This window comes from Sminthopsis crassicaudata, chromosome 5 (assembly GCF_048593235.1).
Source record: "Sminthopsis crassicaudata isolate SCR6 chromosome 5, ASM4859323v1, whole genome shotgun sequence".
NCBI lineage: Eukaryota > Metazoa > Chordata > Mammalia > Dasyuromorphia > Dasyuridae > Sminthopsis > Sminthopsis crassicaudata.
Genome location: NC_133621.1, coordinates 89,237,282 through 89,257,065, shown reverse-complemented (window position 1 = coordinate 89,257,065; position 19,784 = coordinate 89,237,282). Strand labels below are relative to the sequence as shown.

At 31.0% G+C, this 19,784-nt stretch overlaps 1 protein-coding gene across 13 annotated transcripts in view; it reads right to left on the bottom strand.

Annotated features, from left to right (window-relative positions):
* KMT2C (lysine methyltransferase 2C) overlaps nucleotides 1-19,784 on the bottom strand; it is a 243,898-nt gene that overhangs the window by 82,773 nt on the left and 141,341 nt on the right. For 8 of the 13 annotated variants that reach the window (XM_074267415.1, XM_074267418.1, XM_074267421.1 and 5 more), the window contains 10 exons: nucleotides 19,622-19,738; nucleotides 15,789-15,890; nucleotides 15,486-15,590; nucleotides 9,840-10,021; nucleotides 7,954-8,118; nucleotides 4,596-4,705; nucleotides 3,962-4,027; nucleotides 2,878-3,090; nucleotides 2,484-2,537; nucleotides 461-589 (listed from right to left, as the gene is read on the bottom strand). In XM_074267415.1, the coding sequence (XP_074123516.1) occupies nucleotides 461-589; nucleotides 2,484-2,537; nucleotides 2,878-3,090; nucleotides 3,962-4,027; nucleotides 4,596-4,705; nucleotides 7,954-8,118; nucleotides 9,840-10,021; nucleotides 15,486-15,590; nucleotides 15,789-15,890; nucleotides 19,622-19,738 (1,243 nt within the window). The remainder of the gene's footprint in view (nucleotides 1-460; nucleotides 590-2,483; nucleotides 2,538-2,877; nucleotides 3,091-3,961; nucleotides 4,028-4,595; nucleotides 4,706-7,953; nucleotides 8,119-9,839; nucleotides 10,022-15,485; nucleotides 15,591-15,788; nucleotides 15,891-19,621; nucleotides 19,739-19,784) is intronic. The other 5 variants (XM_074267425.1, XM_074267428.1, XM_074267424.1 and 2 more) reach the window with 3 other exon arrangements.

The following is a 19,784-nucleotide window of genomic DNA, read 5'->3' as shown; positions in this document are numbered from 1 at the left end:
GTGAAAAAAATAGTATATGCACTGAAAAATATAGAGTAGATATATAAAAAACATTAAGTAACTAAAAAGAATAAAATAATATAATTAAGTTCTACATTAGGAATATGTGATTTGCAGAAAAGTTAGCTTCTATCTAAGATGTCCTATTTTCTTATATTGTGTCCTCTAAATTCTAGACTACTTATTGAAAGACATTTTTTAGTAGAAATGGAGTAAGGCAAAGCTCTATCTAGACAGATAATACGGACAATGTAGTGATCCTTCATTTCCTTTCCAAAAAGGGGAAGGGGAAGTGGATGAGGATAAATGGGGACAGTACAAGGAAAGAGAGGAACTGTTCATTATATAATATTATATAATATTTAGCCAAGCTAGTTAGGGTTTTCTCTTTATAAGGATAAGATTCTCTCATGGTGCATAGTACATGATATAACAACAAAGTATCTCTTGGGTATTATACCTGGTCTATATGGTTTTCTTTTTCTTTTTTTGACTCCATCAGTTCCTTCTGCACCCTTAGTATCATCATCCACAGCTTCACGCTCAGGACTAGAATCTGACTTTCCATCACAATCCATAAGATCACCTTCTGGAATGAATACATTTATTTATGAAATAAAAAGGAAAATAAATACCCATTACTAAATAAGTAAAAGTGCCAACTGTGCTACTCCATTTTTTCACTCGACTCAACCTTCATATTTGTTAGGATTTAAAAATGACAAGGCCAAAAAAAAAAAAAGCATCTGTTAAGTCAATATGAAAATTAAAATCAATACCCAAAAGTGCTTTCATCCAACTTGATCACTACCATTAACATAAAAATATGAAAGATAAAGTCATTTGCAATTTAATTTGTTTGTCCTTAAAAAATGTGATGTTTTTGGGTGAAGAACAAAGCTTTTAGAAACATTTAAGAGAAAAACTCTTAAGTCTAAAAACTGAAAATACACTGAGCATTTAAACTTTACTTAAATAATTACATATTGCATAAAAATTATTACAGACATCAAAACATTCAAGAAAGTATAAGAAAATCTAGAGTAATTGTAATTTTACTTGGTGTATCAGTCTATTTGGGTTAGCATACACAACATTTTATAGAACTATGATTCCTAAAGAATGAGCCATAAAAACACAGGAAAAAATACCAAGAAAAGGAAAATGAAAGCCTCCATAAAACAATTTGACATTAATATTACTAATTTTATTTTCAAATTGATTATGGTATACAGAATCATATTAAAAACCTATACTAATTTTATCTTAATTTATTAAATTAAAATAAACACTAAAAGCAAGAGAAATGAAGGGAATTTAAACAAAATAGTGCCTTTTCATAATCTTAATTCCATGCTATTTTAAGTCAAAAGCATGAATTATAGTGATATTAAGTACCACCAATGCTGCTCAATTATTTTTATGTGAAAAATAAGCAAAAAACATTTTTGTTATGGCATTAAAACATTGTTTAATTCCATACATTCACTGGTACTATTTTACTTGCCTAAAATGTCTAAATACTTGATTGTGTTATCACCCAAAATGGCAATTTCAATATTTTACAAACAAAACTGAAGTCATTCCCTAGGAATTCCTTCTTCCCTCTTCCAATGAACAGAAAAATGCCATTAAATAATACTTCATCTCAGGTTGTTGTAAGATTACTTCTTCCCTGAACTACAACTAAGGGCCACATTTATTTAAACTGAATTATATCAAATCAGTTTAATACATGTTTTATTCTATGGAAATATGTGCATGTATCAAAAAGGATAAACCTCAGCTATAGGAAAATAATAGACAAAAATAAAAGGAAATGAGAAAGAATTGAGACAAAATGAAGACCTGACAAAGGTAAAACAAGTTTATTGAAAAGGCAATAAGAACAATAACTTTAAAATATTATTTATGATTATCTGTTAAGAAGCACACAACAATACTTTAAGCAATATTGTTATGATCTATTTCACAATGTATATATGAGGGTAGTGAAATTATTCTCATAAATCACCACCAACCACACTAGGCAATTTAACTACATTAGAATGTGGTTTGTATTGTACTTATTAATTTAAAATCAATATCAGCAATTCTTATTTCATTGTTTTCATATTTACAATTGGCTAGTGGTTAATCTGCCTACACTGTGTAAAAAGTAATTCACAGAATTTACTTCTCTTGAAAAGGATGTATTTATTTTGAAATAAAAGTAAGTGCCTTTCCAATGGAGAGAAAAATAATTTCTCAATAACAGTAATGAAAATGCTTATTAAGATTTTCATTGTCCTGATTTTTTTATATGCACTATGGCCAAGTAAGTATTTTGCATTTAGTAAGTTCAGATGACTCTTTTTGTATACTTCAGTGTTGTAACTTAAATATTATACATTCAATGTAGTGTCCAAGAAACACTACCTGGTACCAGAAATAATGAGGTTGAAATCTATCAAACTACAGTCAAGTCATCTGAGTTTCCCCACCTGTGATCCTTAAAGATTTGGTGCTCCAGGTGATTTCTCTAAAGAAGGTCTGTTCTAAGAAGATACATGAAAAGAAAAGAACCTGAAAAGGGAAGGTCCAAGAAGACCGCTCACTTAGAACATAAAACCAAAAAAAAAAAAAAAAATAAATAAAATAAAATAATCAGACTTATGTAAGTCATTACATTAATGGCCTAAACCACAGTATTTTAAAAACTTATTCAAATTATATAAACACACACACACACACACACACACACACATACATACACACAAACACACACACGCACAAATTGCAAAAAAAAAAAACAAAAACAAAAACAAAAAAAAACAACAACAACAAAAAAACAAAAAAAAAAAAAAAACAAAAAAAACACCATCACACTACTCTTACCTCTACTATCATCCATTTCACCATCCCTTGAATGTTCTGATTGGACATCTGGGGGTGTTTGGAGAACAGCTACACTATTCTGATTTATGATCTTTAGTTTCAACTTTGGTTTTGTTCGTTTTTTTCTTGGAACTGTAACTGTGAGGCTCTGTAACTGAGACATTCCTGATTCAGTCAAACAAACTCCATCTTGTGTATAGGTCTTCGGGGGATCTAAAAATGATGTTACCCATTAAAGAAATATGAAAATATTAATTATTTTGAAGATCATACATATTTTTAAAACAAGCATCAACAAAAGAATTTTCTCTAAAGGGTCATCATTGTAAAACACAAATAAAGGAACTGAAATATGTGAAAGAAATAGTTATTAGAAAAAATAATTAAAATGACATTAAACTAAGACTAAAAGACATCTGTTACACCTAAAATTTCACAGATTTTTTTGGTCAAAAGAACTTTTACCATATTTTATATGGTAACAATAATATAGTACTGGAGATTTCATTTTCCAGCAATGATTTGTGGACAACAATGAGAGATAAGAAAATCATAAGCTGGAATGTTAAAATCAATATGATAGCTAGGAGAAAAGCTACTCCAGATTTCTTCTATATACAGAAGGAGTTTTCATGGGCAATATCCTTTCAGATAAAAAGTTAGGACAAAAATACACTGGAATCTCAATTGGGAATGAATGACTTAATTGAAATTAATAATTTCCACATATATCTGCAAATAATTGTGTAAAAAGGTATTCCTCATGAAAACAACCTGAATTATTCTCTGATCTGGAGACATCATTTAAAGATAGGTATTATTATCTCATGTCACTGGCAAAAGAAGAGAAAAAACAATAAAAATTTCATCTCCTAAGTCTTAATGGAATATCAAAGAGCAAAACCCAGAAGCATAATAGAAATAATGCAAAATGATTTCAAAAAGAATAATTACACCAAAAGGACTTAGGAATACTCATATCATGCAATAAATAGGACTTCAGACACATGCAACACAACATATGATTACTTTTTCATAGCAAAATAAGTTTTCAATACGAAAAAGTTAAAATTTAAAGTTTTACCTAGCTCTTTTACTTTTGTAACAATTTGAGCTACAATTGATGACTCACAGCAGTCTGAGGAAGGCACTGAAATGGCAAGAAAAAAAAAACACTAAATTTTTATTTTACTAATTAATTTAATATTATTAATATTAAATGGATGCAAAATTATTTTTAACAAAGTTGTTTTCTTCCTTAAATAGCAATATTTTTAACAATACTGAGTGGGGCATATTTATAATAATTTTTAGAAACAAAGAAGGAAGGCATTTTACAGGAGTATGGTGATGGTGAAAGTGAGATAAAGAAGTAATAGAAAAAACAGTAAGAACAGTGGGGAGAAAAAAAAAGACATTTTTTGTTATTATCTGATGTCTTAAGTTCTCATATCTCCTCTCTCCTTCCCAATTAGGAGGAAATATGTTCTATATCCAGGCTATATATGCATCATGATTCAGGTTTCTCTATTAACTGGGGATAAAATAATTCATCTCCAGGAAGCTATGAAAATAATGGACCTATTGTCCTCATTATGTTTTTATCAAATATGCAGCCATATTGATTAGAACATATTATTCAAAATAGTTCTACATGACTGAAAGAAGACAATTCTGCTAACATCTCACTATTTTTTTGTAAAAAAAAGTTCTCTTACCATTTACTGTAGGCATGTAGGGTCTGCACATAGTACAATCAAAACCAATATCAGCTACATTTTCTACTTCATCCTCAGTATTTAAATTCTGGCAGACAGCATGCATCCATCTAAATAAAAGAACATATTTTTAAATTAGTTGGGATTTTAAAAAATTTATACGACTATTATTCTTCTTGATTTTTGGTACACATACTTCTTTACATTGTTATAATTGAGTTCTCAATTGAGTATTGACAGAAAAGTTTCATTTTTTAAAAATCATTAAAACTATAGAAAAGTGAAATTAAAATATCAAAAATTTCCTATATAGTGTGACCTAAACATCTTAGGAAGGGCCTGCTAGAGACATAAAGATAGGGCAGTGCACAGTTCCTGAGCAGGAAGACTTATGCTAAAAATATAGACTTAAATAGTTTTTGTCTCAGAATGCTCCTTAAGCTCTGTTTGCCTCAGCCTCATCATTGGTAAAATAACAACAAAAGCAAATTCCTACAATTGAGGTGAGGATCACATGTGAATTTCAAGTCAGCCAGCACATATGGCATGTAGTACGTAACTGACTCTTGCTGTCACCATTGTCATCAAATTATTAGAAAGCCACATACAAAACATTTGTTAGCTCTGTGATCTTCTGTTAGCTACTTATCCTTCACCTGACTCAGAATTATCATTTCTAAAATGTGGATAATGATAACACCTACTACTCAGAGACATTTCACTTTTCTAAAGTGCTTTATAAATCCAGAAATGCCAAGTTAAATAGAATATATTTTCAATATGCTTTTAAGTTGACTTGATGGATTTGAAAACAAAGTGATTATGTGAATTATATTTTTAACAATCTAGAACTATAACAGGATCCTTAGTATATGTTCAACTGAGTAATAATGATTTTTTAAATGTATTTTCTCATATCCCTTAAGCTTCTTTCAAGAAGCCTACTCAAAATATAATTAAAGGAGTTAGAAAATGGGATTCAAAAGAAAACAAAGTAAAAACAAAAAGAAAAAGAAAAAAAGGAAATGAAGCATATTTTGGTTACAAAGTTGCACATAACTCTTTCTGAATACCCTTCCTTCTTTAAACAAGTAGGGAATGCCCAATAATTTGGACAATGGCTGAATAAGATATGATATATAATTCTGATAAAACATCCCTAGCTTTTTAGATATGACAAACAGTATAGTTTCAAAAAAACCTGACACATCTTAAATGAAATGACAAAAAAATAAACAGAATCAAGAGAACAATGTTACGCAGGAACAGAAATATCATCCACAGCAACCAAAGGAAATCTGATGAAAAATGTTGTCTATGTACAGAGAGAGAATTAACAAACTGGCAAATGAGGATTTTTAAACTTTTTTTCTTGTTTTTGTTTTTTGAGGGGAAGAAGGGCATTTTTCTTACAACTTGGGTTATTTTGGAAATGTTTTATATGACTTTTCAAGTTTAAATGATAACACACTACTTGCCTTCCTAAAAAAGAGTAGAAGGCCAGAAATTAGAGAGAGGATCTACACTTCAAATTTTAAGAAATGAATGTTTAAAATGTTTCTGCAATTAAGAAATATTTAACACAATAAATTTTAAAAAAAAATTTTTAAAGGTAGGTGATGGCTGAAAAGAGAAAAAGATCTAAGAATAGGACATAAAGATTATAACTATAAATACAATAAATATGGACCCAACCCTGGAAGCAAAGATAACAGGAGGGATTGTAAATCAGACTACAACACCGATACAAAATAAGGACTGACAGAGTTAAAATAAAGGCTTTGAGCAAAATCTGTTATACTTCAAAATAATTTTAAAAAGCAAAGGTAAGTGCAATCATGCTCTCAGATATAGGAATAACAAAAATAAAATTTTATTAAAAGTGGCCAACATAAAAACTACATTTTGTTGAAAGTTATCATAGAAAATGAAAATATACCCAATTAACAAATAAAAGTGCACTGAATCTAAATAGTTTAAAGATATGTAATGGATTGTTCAGGCTTTCTAAACAAATTTTTCCAATTGAAGGGTAAACTCCTTTTAGTCAGGGATTATTTTATTTCCCATATGACCCAAAATGCCTAGCAGAAAGTTGAAAGTTAATAATTACTATTTTTAGACATATGAAAATAATCAGATTTACTTAGCGTTACAGAAATAAATTGATTTTCTTTAATTGATGTTACAATTAATTGATTTTGTATTTTAACTGCCAAAATCACGATCCTGTCTCCAAACATAGTTCATAAAATTCAGCTATCCTGTAATGAGTAAAGTTTTGAAATCTAGTTCTCTTATTGATCAATATTTTACTATTGTGTCAAGGAAGCCTATTACTACTGAAGAATGCAAATGAACACAGGGATTCAGGTCTAATATCTAGCACCTAGCTATCATTTGTTATACAAACAAGTCTGCTCCAATATTTCTAGCCTTCCAGGTGGCGTCAAACAATGAATATTCATTAGTCACAAGAGCAAAGAGGCTGTTTGTCACTAGTCCCTCCCTGGCAACTGCTGTCCAATCATGCTTTTGCCAACCCTACAATGCCAACTTTCCATTAAAAAAAAAAAAAAAAAAAAAAAAAATCACATTGTTTTCCCCAATTTTTTCTTATACTATATTAAAGACTAGTAAGTCCTATTTTACAGTCTTTGGTGACCTATGCAAGACAGCAGATACAATCATATAATCAATAAGTGTATGAGATGGCAATATAGCTCATGAGAGGAAAGTAAGTTGAAGAACTAAATATTTATAGTATTTAAGGGTCACTATGAATTTTGATGTGTCTGATATTAGGACAGGAGCTGGTGCTAAGGAGAGAGTAACATAACACACTAAAGAAAGAAAAAGAAGGACTTGGAAATCTGGAGATAAATATGGAGGATTTTAGAAAAAGAACTGTTCAATCAAATAACTACTCTATTCCCACATCACTGGATTTGTGCTTTCATATAAAAGATGTAAAACTTGGCAACTGCATTTCAAGGTTAAATTTGGTTTATTCTCTAATGAGATCCATTGGAGACTGATTATCTATAATTTGTACTCTTTCCAGATCTCATTCAACTTTCCTATGTTGTTTCTTACCATACTCTATTCTTTTCACTCTATGAAAATTTATTACCTGCTTTTCATAAATTACTTAGCATCTATCTTATATTTCATTAACGATGAGAGGGAGCTGGGGTTAGATACAGCAACTCAGCAATCTTGCCAAACATCATTTTGTTTAATGGTAAAAGTTCAACAGATATAGACATAATACTACAGAGAGGTTATGACACAAGAATACTGAGAAAAATGGATTTAAAAAAGCATATATGAAAAATTTTTAAAAGGAAGGTATTACCTGTCACATTGTCTACATTGCAGAATAAGATCCTCTTCCCTATAATTACGAGAGCAGACTGGACAAGTAGATAAACTTGCACATGGGGCACACTGGGTATAATTGTTTTGCCACTCACATCTTGGACCTGGAGATGTTGCTCCACAATGTCTGCACCACACACACCTGCAAAAAAATATATGACAAGTCTAAATTTGGTACCTATAGTACACATTTTTTGTCAGATAAGATTGAACATTTAAAAATATTTTTAAAAGTTAATTTGAATCGAAATTGTACAGCTGTAGTCTTCCACATTATTTACAATTGCAGAGATTATTTAACGGTTGTGCTATGGGAAATGCTCCAGATAGTTGTGCATTTGGAAAACTTTATAGCTTTAATGATGCCAAGTTTCATAAAGTCCATTGTTTTTAAAATAACTAGACAGTGACACATCTGGCTTATAATTATTGTAACACAATCTTTCCAAAAACAAAATTTTGAATAGCCCAAAGGTTGAAGAAACATATGATGACCAATGTATGCTAAAGAACATTATCATAAAAATACATACTTTGTGAAGAAAATTATTTGCTCATTTTGTGACTGAAAAAGAATATCTTCCAGTCATATAAAATAAAAGAAAAAATGTTGAAGAGACAGACACACAAAAAGCAAAAGGCCAAAGCAAAAGGCCTTGTGTTCAATGGGTAAAAAATATTTCAATGAAAAAATAAGGAAAGAGACAACTATTTCACAAAAAAAGAAGATACAAATGGACTAAAATCTAGATGACTTTACAGATCAAAGAACCATGAATCAATTGAAATCTCAAGTTATACTGATCAGAGAAATGCAAATTAAGACAACTCTGAGATACTACTACACACCTGTCAGATTGGCTAAGATGACAGGAACAAATAATGATGAATGTTGGAGGGGATATGGGAAAACTGGGACACTAATGCATTGTTGGTGGAATTGTGAAAGAATCCAGCCATTCTGAAGAGCAATCTGGAACTATGCCCAAAAAGTTATCAAACTGTACATACCCTTTGATCCAGCAGTGGGCTTATATCCTAAAGAAATACTAAAGAGGGGAAAGGGACTTGTATGTACCAAAATGTTTGTGGCAGCTCTTTTCATAGTGGCTAGAAACTGGAAGATGAATGGATGTCCATCAATTGGAGAATGGCTGGATAAATTATGGTATATGAAGGTTATGGAATATTATTGCTCTGTAAGAAATGACCAGCAGGATGAATACAGAGAGGTTTGGAGAGACTTACATGAACTGATGCTGAGTGAAATGAGCAGAACCAGAAGATCACTATACATTTCAACAACAATACTGTATGAAGATATATTCTGATGTAAGTGGATATCTTTCAACATAAAGAAGATCCATCTCACTTCCAGTTGATCAATGATGGACAGAAACAACTACACCCAGAGAAGGAACACTGGGAATTGAATGTAAACTGTTAGCACTACTGTCTTTCTACCCAGGTTACTTATACCTTCGGAATCCAATTCTTAACGTGCAACAAGAAATTTGGTTTTATACACATATATTTTATCTAGGTTATACAGTAACACATGTAATATGTATGGGATTGCCTGTCATCTAGGGGAAGGAGTAGGGGGAGGGAGGGGAAAATTTGGAAAAATGAATACAAAGGATAATGTTATTTTAAAAAAAAATTACTCATGCATATGTACTGTCAAAAAAAATTTTATAATCATAAAATAAAAAAGAAATATCAAGTTATTTAAAATACACAACAAAATATCTGTTATTTGGTAAATGCTGATGTCATCAGTAGATGTGATTGACTTTTTAAAGTGATAAGAAAACAAAAAAGCAAAAGAAAACGTAGTATTGAAAATCAAAAACAATATACCATTTACACTTCCAGCCTCCTTTGGGAACTGTTTGCAATGGAGGATCCAAGCAGTAAGTGTGATAGCTTATGTCACAGTCATCACAAAGAAGGAGTCTTCCTGGATCAGTGGCTTTGCCACAGGCTTCACAAACTGTGCATTCGAGACATCTCCAGCCCTTGCTAAGGACAACTTTGGTGATCTGCAAAAAGGGTCCAATTAATGTCATATTAAGACCTGTTTGAAATGGTATATTATGAAAAATGCTCAATGTTACAAATTATGTTTGATAATAATTTAAAATAGGAAATCTCTCAAAAATTTAAATCAAAAGGGTTTGGTTTTCTTAAAATGGGTTTTTGTTGTTACTAGGAGGATTTTTGGGAGAAAAATTTAGGGAGAAATGCATTCTCTACAAAAGAAAAATTGTTATCTAAGCAAGAATGAAATGCCCTCTCCTCAGTCTCATCAAGGTGACCAATAGCTCAAATGGACAAACTATATTGTCTCTTCTCATCAGTTATGTTCTTTGAATTTCAAAGTACATTTGATAATACTGACCAATCTTTCATTAACAATCAATTTCCCAGGCTACCTACTCCTTGCTTACTTATATGACCAAAAACCCTTCTACAATGTTCTTAGTTAAGTGGGTGAATAGTCTTTATTAAAGGTTTCAAGAGAGGAAGAACCCAGTATTTCACAAGGTAGTCCATTTAACTTTAAGAGAAAATAAAGAAAAATTTAAAAAAAAAAAAAAAAAAAAAAAAAAGGAATTATGTCCAAAAATCTGCAACTTCTACTCTATAGTGAATCAAAATAGGTCTAGTCACTATCAGATGAATACCATACTTATGCCACTTTTGGATTGTAACATATTCTCCCTTATGTCTTCAATACTGTATAGCTACTCCAAAACTAAAACTAAAATGTAAATGTAAGATTCATGAAGATACCAACCATACATAAATTTTATTTTCACTATCCCCTCTTATTATTGTACATACAGCACATATTTTAATAAAAATCTGTGATAATTACATGTAGTATAAGACTTGGATTTTTTACCTCAAAGATGACTCATATCTTAATCACTGAGTTTGTTTTAACCACTGAATTCTAATTTTTAAGTATCTACTGGAATTCTTTACCATGATATCTCAGATATCATCTCTAAAGATCTAAAACTCCAAGGAGCCTCTCCAAAGCTTGTCAATATTCCCTTCCATAGCATGATTATTCTTCAAATCACAAGCTCAAATCCTCAGTTAGCCCAAACATTTGACTTTATCTAATCTTCTACATACAATCTCAGCCAAGGATGACACTGAGACTTCTGGAACTGGGAATTACACTAATAATTACTCTAATAATTACTTTTATTTTTTTCTATACCAATAACATTGAGTCTACACCCTTCTTGCTTCTCTTCTAAGCTATTCCCAATTGCTTCCTAATTAGTCTCTTTGCCCTTTCTAACCTTCTTGATTTGAAAATGTCTCTGAACTATGAAGTTTCTGAGTGACTGTTCCAACTTCACTTCATAAGAGTCTACTCTCAGCATACTACATTCAATCAAACTGAATTACTCATTTTGCCAAGGTTTCAAGTCATCTTACTATGATGTGCTAGTACTCTCAGGTAACTTACCCAAATCTAGAACTACTGAAAATCTTTCCTTTAAATCATAAGTTCAGGGGTTTCACTGTCCATATTATATTCAGTTAGAAGTTATTTATCCTTACTCAAATCTCTCAGATTTCTGCAATTACTCCAATAAATATACTTATTGTCAAACTTGTATCACAGATATTTGCACATACGTTCCCCTTAAGGTCTAAGAAAAAAAGGTTTCCCTTCCTCTTTTACTGCCATAGCACTTAAAATACAAAAACAAAAAAACTCATACATTGTAAATATTTAAATAAATAGCAAAAATGATTGAATTTGAGGCTAGCTATTGTCACGTTTCATCTTCTTATACCTAGTAAAATGTGCTGCAAAGTAGATATTTACAATCTGATTAAGCCAATTTCATTGTATAGTATATAAGAATAGAAAACTGATTTTTAAAAATCTGACTGGTAAACATTTTGTTTCCCAAAGTTTCCTTTAAACTCTATGGATTCCTTTTTCATGATACCTAAATAAGCATGTGATTTACTCTCATGCCTCTCGTACGTGCTATATGAGAATAACTAGAGACCAAATTATATCATATAAAGCTAAATTAGCCAAGTAAATGTCATTGTTAAAACTTAGAGAATTGGATACTTGAGACAGGATACAAGACAGTTCTCAATATCCAAGAATATTTAGAAAACCAATGCTTTGCTAGTATACTGCTAATATAGCTAACTATTCTTCACAAAAACCAAAATTATTTAGATAATGTGTGTGTGTATGTGTGTGTGTGTGTATAGAAAGATAAATTTAATTACAGACTGCTTTTCTGTACTTTTCCTTACTGCATATAAAATGATATCTGATTATGTTAATTAGTTAAGTCAACCAGAAACTATAATCACAGATATAGGTTATATCAATATAGTGACACTGAAATTTAACAATGGATCAGCTACATTTCAAAAAACTATGGTTGTGTTATAATTTTGTCCAGGCATTGAAACTGAAAAAGATAATATTTCCACATCAATATGAAGTAAGTTTCCTAATTTTTCCTCAATTGTCTGACTTTTTCAACCCACACTTAATGAGTGCTAATCTCATCTCTTTTCTCCAACTGCTTACTACATATCTTGAATTGCATGCCTCACAAGTATCTTAATTCAATATGTATAATACTCAACTCATTATCAATCTCTCATCCAAACTCTACCTTCTTTTAAACTTCTCCATTTCTCCTAAGGATGACAAAATCTTTCCAGTACCCAAGCTCAAAACCTCTTCCTTAGCTCTTCTCTCATTCTCTCCTCCCTATCTAATCTTCTGCTAAGACCTGGTGATTTTATTTTTAAAATATCTCTAATATATGTATCCTTTTCTCCTATGACAATGCCACAAATCTAGTGCAGCTTATCACTTCAAATATTGCCTTTTGCAATACCCTGCAATTTAGTTTACATGCCACAAAAGTCTCTCCAGCTCAAACTAATCTCCATTCTCCAGCAAAAGTTATCTTCCAAATGTTTATTTCTGACCAATTCACCATGCTTACTCCTATGGCTTATTATTTTTAAGATCAAATAAAAAAATTCTCTGTATGGCAATGAAAGTCGTAATCTGTCAGCCTTGCTCCCAAAATAAGAACTTTCTTAAATTTACTCGTCCAATGAGGTCCCTACCACTGCTTCATCAATACACTCCTTCTCTGTAGTGAATGTAAATCCCAGTATTTTCAAAGATAACAATGACTTTCCCTCATGTCCAAGTCCTGGATTCCTAAAAATTTCAGGTAAAATCACACCTTCTAAAGAAAGCCTCTCCCAATTAGTTTTAGACACTAGTGTCCACATATAAATTACTTTCCATTTATCTAACTTTTCAGTGTAATATCTCATCCATTAAATTGTTCTTAAACTTTAATTCAATTCACTTTAAATTGCTCATTCGTTAAACTTTCTTCTTGAGAGTTTCTCTTTAGTCATCTTTTTATCCTGATAACTTAGCAAATAGTGTGGGATGTAGTAGACCCCAAATAGTTGATAGTTGTTTATTGTGTTTTATCTTAGCAGTGATTTAGCTTATATTTTGCATTCCAATATAAAAGTATTAGATCACATTCATTATATCACAAGTAATTTAATCACTACCCCAAAATCACTGAGCATCTGCTCTATTTCCAAATCTTTACTACAATACATTACACAATACATTACTCTCTAAAACCATTCTATCTCTGATTCTTTTATAATTTCCTAGGCTACTATAAACTGTTACATTCACATAACTGCAATTCGTTCAGCCATTATCAGTTGTCTAAGAAACAATATTAGATACTCTCTTCATTTCTGCATCTCTACACTGAAGAAATTAAAAAAGAGTGAAAAAACAAAGGCTGTTTTGCTTTCTCCCTCCCTAATATTATCCACTACATTAAACTCATCCTTCCAGTCAAAATTTGTTCGTCTAAAAAAAAAAAAAAAAAAAAAAAAAAAAAAAAAAAAAAAAAATTTAAGTCATTTATCCACTAGTTGGTTAATATGTCACTTTGAAGGCTAACTTACTTTTTGTGGCTATTCTCTTGGCTTTTTGTAATGTGTATTTTAAGAATTCCTCTTATTTATGGTAGAGGTTTCCATGCCTTATTTGATTCACAACATATGTAGTTACTTCCCTGTTGATTGAACTGCTACTTTCTGGGTGCTTACTATGCATATGTGTACGTGCACATGTCTATATATGTCTGTGTGTGTATCTACTGATTTTAATGTAAGAACTTTGAGTTGTGGAATTATAATTCTGGGTCCTTCTGCATCTAACATGAAAATAACAATTTAAATGTTGTAGTAAATACCATATTTTGTGCCTTTTACATCATCTTATACCATTCAAATTAAATTTTCTCCCTTTTTAGGCCAGACTAAAAATTTTAAAACAATAATTAACTATATATATGCTGATAATTGAGAAAAGATAATTAAGTTAAATCATTCCCTTGCAAATAAAAATTTCAGCATTTTTTTCCTTTAAAATAAAAGACTGAAAGAGGGGATCCCGGAACTCGGAAAATCCCTGAAAGAGAAAATCTCCTTCAACTCTCCCTTAATAAGGGGCACTGCCCCAAGTCTTTTTCCTTTAAATGAATTTAAGTTTTGACTGCTTTGAGAAGGGAATGAAGAGGGAACCCCCAAACTGAAAATCCTTAAAGGAGAAAACCTCCTTCAACTCTACCTCAGTGAGGAGACTCCACCAAATGTACAGTTTCATTTTTGTTTTCTGGTTGGGGTCAGCTCAGCCCTGAAACCCATTGAATTCAATTCAATTCTAGCTCTAGCAGAAACCCAGTGAAGAGCCAACCTAGGACTCCACCCAGGAGCCCCCTTCAGCTTGTAGCCAAAGCCCCCGATTATAAAAGAGCCAAATTAAAACCCTCTCTTTGCAGAGGTTCCAAACATGTCAGTCCTATGCTTGGTACCTACAGGAGCTTCTGCCCACTGTAATACTGTTTCCAGTGCCCTCTTCTCTTTACCCTCACGTATTTCCTTAACCAGAACCTTACTTCCCAATCCCTATAATAAATCTCTTTTATTAATCTAAGTTTTCAGGTCGGTAAATTCCTTTACAGGGGATCTCTGCACCTCCAAAAAGGGAATCCTCAGAACTCCCTACCCTTGCGCTGCTATTAGACCTCATTGAACTCCCTGACCATCAAAAACCCACATTTCAATTTGGGTACTCCAAATCTAAACCTCAACAAGACAAACTAGTATTGCATATAAATATTGTAAACTATCTCATTCAGACCAGTTTATTTATGGTTAAAGAATTGGGGAAAATGCTAATGTCTACTGAACATCATAGAATTCTATTAATGAATGAAATTTAACTGACGTCTTTCAAAAACAACAAAGATAACAATTTTGACTAATAATTTTTAGTCAAAAAATATTTCAGAATAGCACCACTAAGTTGACATTAAACAAAATAAAGTAAAAATAACCCAACAAAAACAACGCTATGAAGTTTTTAAATATAACACTCACCTTAATACTGACACAGTATGGATGGTAACACTGACCACACTGAGAACATGCTAGCAGCCTTCCTTCTGCCCCTTGGCCAAAGCTTCCACAAACTACACACATATCCTAAATTAAAAAACAACAAAAATCCTTTTTTTGTGTGTGCATAAAATTAGGTGACAAAAAATTTGCATCAATTCAAACTGAAAAACAAGAAGCTAAAATACTTTAAAGAACAGAAACTAGATGCTTAAATAGCAAAGATGCCAAAAAATACAAAAAAAAAAAAAAAAAAAAAAAAAAAAAAAAAAAAAATCCCCTAACCTGATGTAAAGTGAACTTGTCACTGCTAGAAAATAGGACTACTGTATTATGCATGGAATTTTCTTCTTCATCCTTGCTTGATAAAATATCCACAGAAGAAACCTATAAAAGAATGAAATTTAAGTTGTATTACATTCCATCATTCTGAAGACATTGATACTTTTGTAAAATTGAAGAAGTAAATATAATCAAATTCACCAAAATCTTGAACTTATATATATTCCTTGATTTAAAGTAAAATAATCAGAAATGCAGGCTATACAGATTTTTTTTTTCCCCCAGCTATGTACTTCCCTTTTAATCTTGTTTGTTTGCTTTGGGTTTTGTTTGTGAAATTTTTTTAAATTTAATGTAATCAAAGTTGTTCATTTTGCCTTTCATAATGTTCTCTAGTTCTTCTTTGGTCATAAATTCCTTTCTTCTTCAAAGATCTGATAGGTAAATTATTCTTTGGTCTCGTAATTTGTTTATATAGTATCACCCTTTATGCCTAAATTATGTACCTATTTGGAACTTATTTTGGTGTGGGTGTGAGATATAGATCTATGTTGATTTTCTAACGTATTCTTTTCCTTTTTTTCCCAGCAATTTTTGTTAAATAATGAGTTCTTATTCCAAAAGCTTGAGTTTGGGGCTTTATCATCAAATACTAGGTTACTATAGACAGATTATTTTATCAAGTGTATCTAATTATTTCACAGATCTACTGCTCTATTGCTTAGCCAGTAACATATGATTTGGATGACTATTGCTTTAAAAATGTAGTTTTTAAATTGTAGTTCTAGGTACTGGTAAGCCACCATCCTTTGTAAGTTTTTCATTAATTCCCTTGATATTCTTTCTTTACATTTTATTCTGCAAGATGAATTTTGTTATTGTTTTTATAATTAAAAAAATTATTTTTTTGCAATTTAATTGCTATGTCACTGAACAAGTAGACCAATTTAGGCAGAATTGTCACAATTTTATTATATATTATTTAATTTTATAATTTATTATATTTTCTATTTTATAAAATATAATTTTATATATATTATATAATTTTATTATATATGGGTAGGCTAAACCCAGGAGCAACTGATATTTTTCAAATTATTTAGATTTGTCTTTATGTTAGAAGTGTTTTGTAATGGTTTTCAAATAGTTCTTAGGATTGTCTTGGTAAGTAGACACAAATATTTTATTTAGTCTAGTTATTATAAATGAAATTTCTCTTTTTCTTGCTGATGGGCTTTATCAATAATTTATAAAAATACTGATGATTTGTGTCGGCTTATTTTATATCCTACAACTTTGCTACAGATGTTAAGTGTTTTGAATAGGTTTTTGGATAATTTTCTAGGATTCTTTAAGTAAAGAGAAATCACTGCAATGACTAAGTTTTATTTCCTCATTGTATATTCTAATTCCTTTAGTTTCTTTTTCTTTTCTTATGGCTAACGCCAATATTTCAGTTGAATAATAGCGGTATTAATGGGCATCCTTGTTTCACTTCTATCTTACTAGGAATAAGTCCCAGCTTCTCTCCATTACCAATAATGCTTGAAAAATAGCAATTGCTCATGGTTAATATAATAAAAATAACAATTCTGTCTAAATTAGTCTACTTGTTCAGTACCATAATAATTACATTGCAAATTGGTTTTAAATAAATAACAATTGAGCTGACAAAGAGAGAAAGAAAGCAGTATACACAAATGCAACAATTTAAGGAACAAAATATAAAAATAAATGTTGTGATATACAATAGTAGCTAACAATTCTAAAGGAATCACTGCTGGCAAAAACCTAAAGAGAGGGAAGGATGCAAATTAGTGTACAGAATGGGACAGAGATATATGTAAATAAGTGGATTATTTGTTTTACTTAATTGCATTTCCCCTATAATTAACTAATTCTGAGGTGTCACTTCAAATTGATCAGATTGGCTAACATAAAAATGAAAAATGATAAATGTTGGAAAGGATATGGAAAAATGAGAACACTCATGTATTACTGGTGGAGTTCTGAACTGATCCAATCATTCTGGAGAAAAATTTGAAAACTTACCTACAAGAATAGCAAAACTGTATATAGTTGTTAATAGAGCAATACCAATACTAGGTGCGTATCTGTATTTTTTTCATTGGGGAGGCAGTAGAATTGAAGAGAGAGGAAAGCCTCTCTCTTCAAAAATAAATTTATAGCAGCTTTTTTTTTTTTAAGTAGGGGCAAAAATTGGATATTGGGGATATTTCCAATATTAGGGAATATACTTAAAATTATTATGGATGAAACTTGAAGGATTGTAGCCTTTAGAATCAATTGCTCTCAGAACTGGATAGAGAAATTTGTCCACTCTTTAGATCCTGAATCCAAATCCATCACAGATACATACTATCAGTGTGATTTGGAGCAAGTCATTTAAACTTTGTAAGCCTCAGTTTGCTTAACTTTAAAATGAGGAAAATAATAGACCCTTAAAAATTATGGTGGGGAGCAAGTATTGATAAAGAGTGCTTAGCACAATGCATATAGCACAATAGGTGCTATAAAAAATCTTGCTCCCTTCCTCATGCCCTCCAGGATAGGAAAAATGCAGTAAAAAGCAACAAGAAGTAAGATACATTTAAGTACTAAGAGACTAAGAATGAAATCAATCTTAGACATGGTACTTTTGAAATGCAACTGCATATACAGGTGTTATTCAGAACAGGCTGGCATCACAGAATAGAAATAAAGACTGTACAAATCAAGGTTACCTTCAGAAAAAATTTGCGTGAGATAAATGGATTACCACATAGAAAAGATTTTAAAAAGTGAAAAGCCCAGGAAAGAATTTCATAACAAACTTGGCTAAAAGATGTGATATGGATGCCAAATTAGAAAAACACAACAAAGGGAACAGAAAGACCTATAAAAGGAGAGCATAGAGCATGAAAACTAGGAAAGAAAGACGACCTATGAAAAAAAAGGAGAGAGTTTGTGTCAAATACTACAAAGATTGCAATAACAGGAAAAAACTAAGAAAAGATCATTGGATTTTACAATTATAAGGTTAAGTGAGGATCTTCAAGAGAACAGAGTAGAGTGATGAAGTTAAAAGCCAAATTGATCAAGCTGTGGAGTTGCTCTGGAGGAATACATGAGCTGAAGATTGGTACTAAAGATGGAAATCCAGGAATTTCCATAGAAGAGAAATAAAATGGAATAGGAAAGCAGTGAAAAATAAGTGTAGGTATGGTCATACATGAAATAATTCACATAAGTGACAATATGTAAGTCAGGATATAATTCATTTTCTCTACAAGTATTTGATCACAAAATGTTTGGTGACTGACTATAAGCTATTGTGCCTGAAAAACGTTCATTTTCTTAACTAAACTCACAATAATAGCATTCTTAGAAAACTTTTAGCAATAATTCATATTATTGAACTGCTATATATTTATAACTTAGAAGTATAAATAAAATCCCATAAATAAAAGATAAAAGGTAAGAGAAGATAAAAAGATCCTTTTCAATGCCATTTACTTAAAATGCTGAGTAGAAAAAATGATGAAGAGTATAATCTCATTACCCAGAACAAAGCACAATGTCCTATACCTAGTAGGGAAATAAATATCAAAATGATTTTAAAGAGGAGGAAAAGTCTAATATATTGGAGTAAAGATTAAATAGGAAAAGAAAAAAAGAAAAGATTGAATAGGACTAAAAGCAGAGTTTTATACATTCTTTTTAGCCTAACATTTTTTTAAAAGCCTTAAATATACATTAAATGATTTGATAGGAAAAAAAAAAAAAAAAACCCAGCATATTTAGTAGTACATAAACTACAAATTAATTAACCTTACCCCTGGAAGAACCAGAGCTCCAATCCCACTTTTGAGTTTGGATCTGCCTCTGCCACCTCGGCCAGAAAGTCCTGCACCTCTTGGCCTTCGTTTCCCAGGGAATCCAGATCCACGACCCTAGTAATGTTTTCCAAAATTGTACATAATTATTAACAAAAGATGT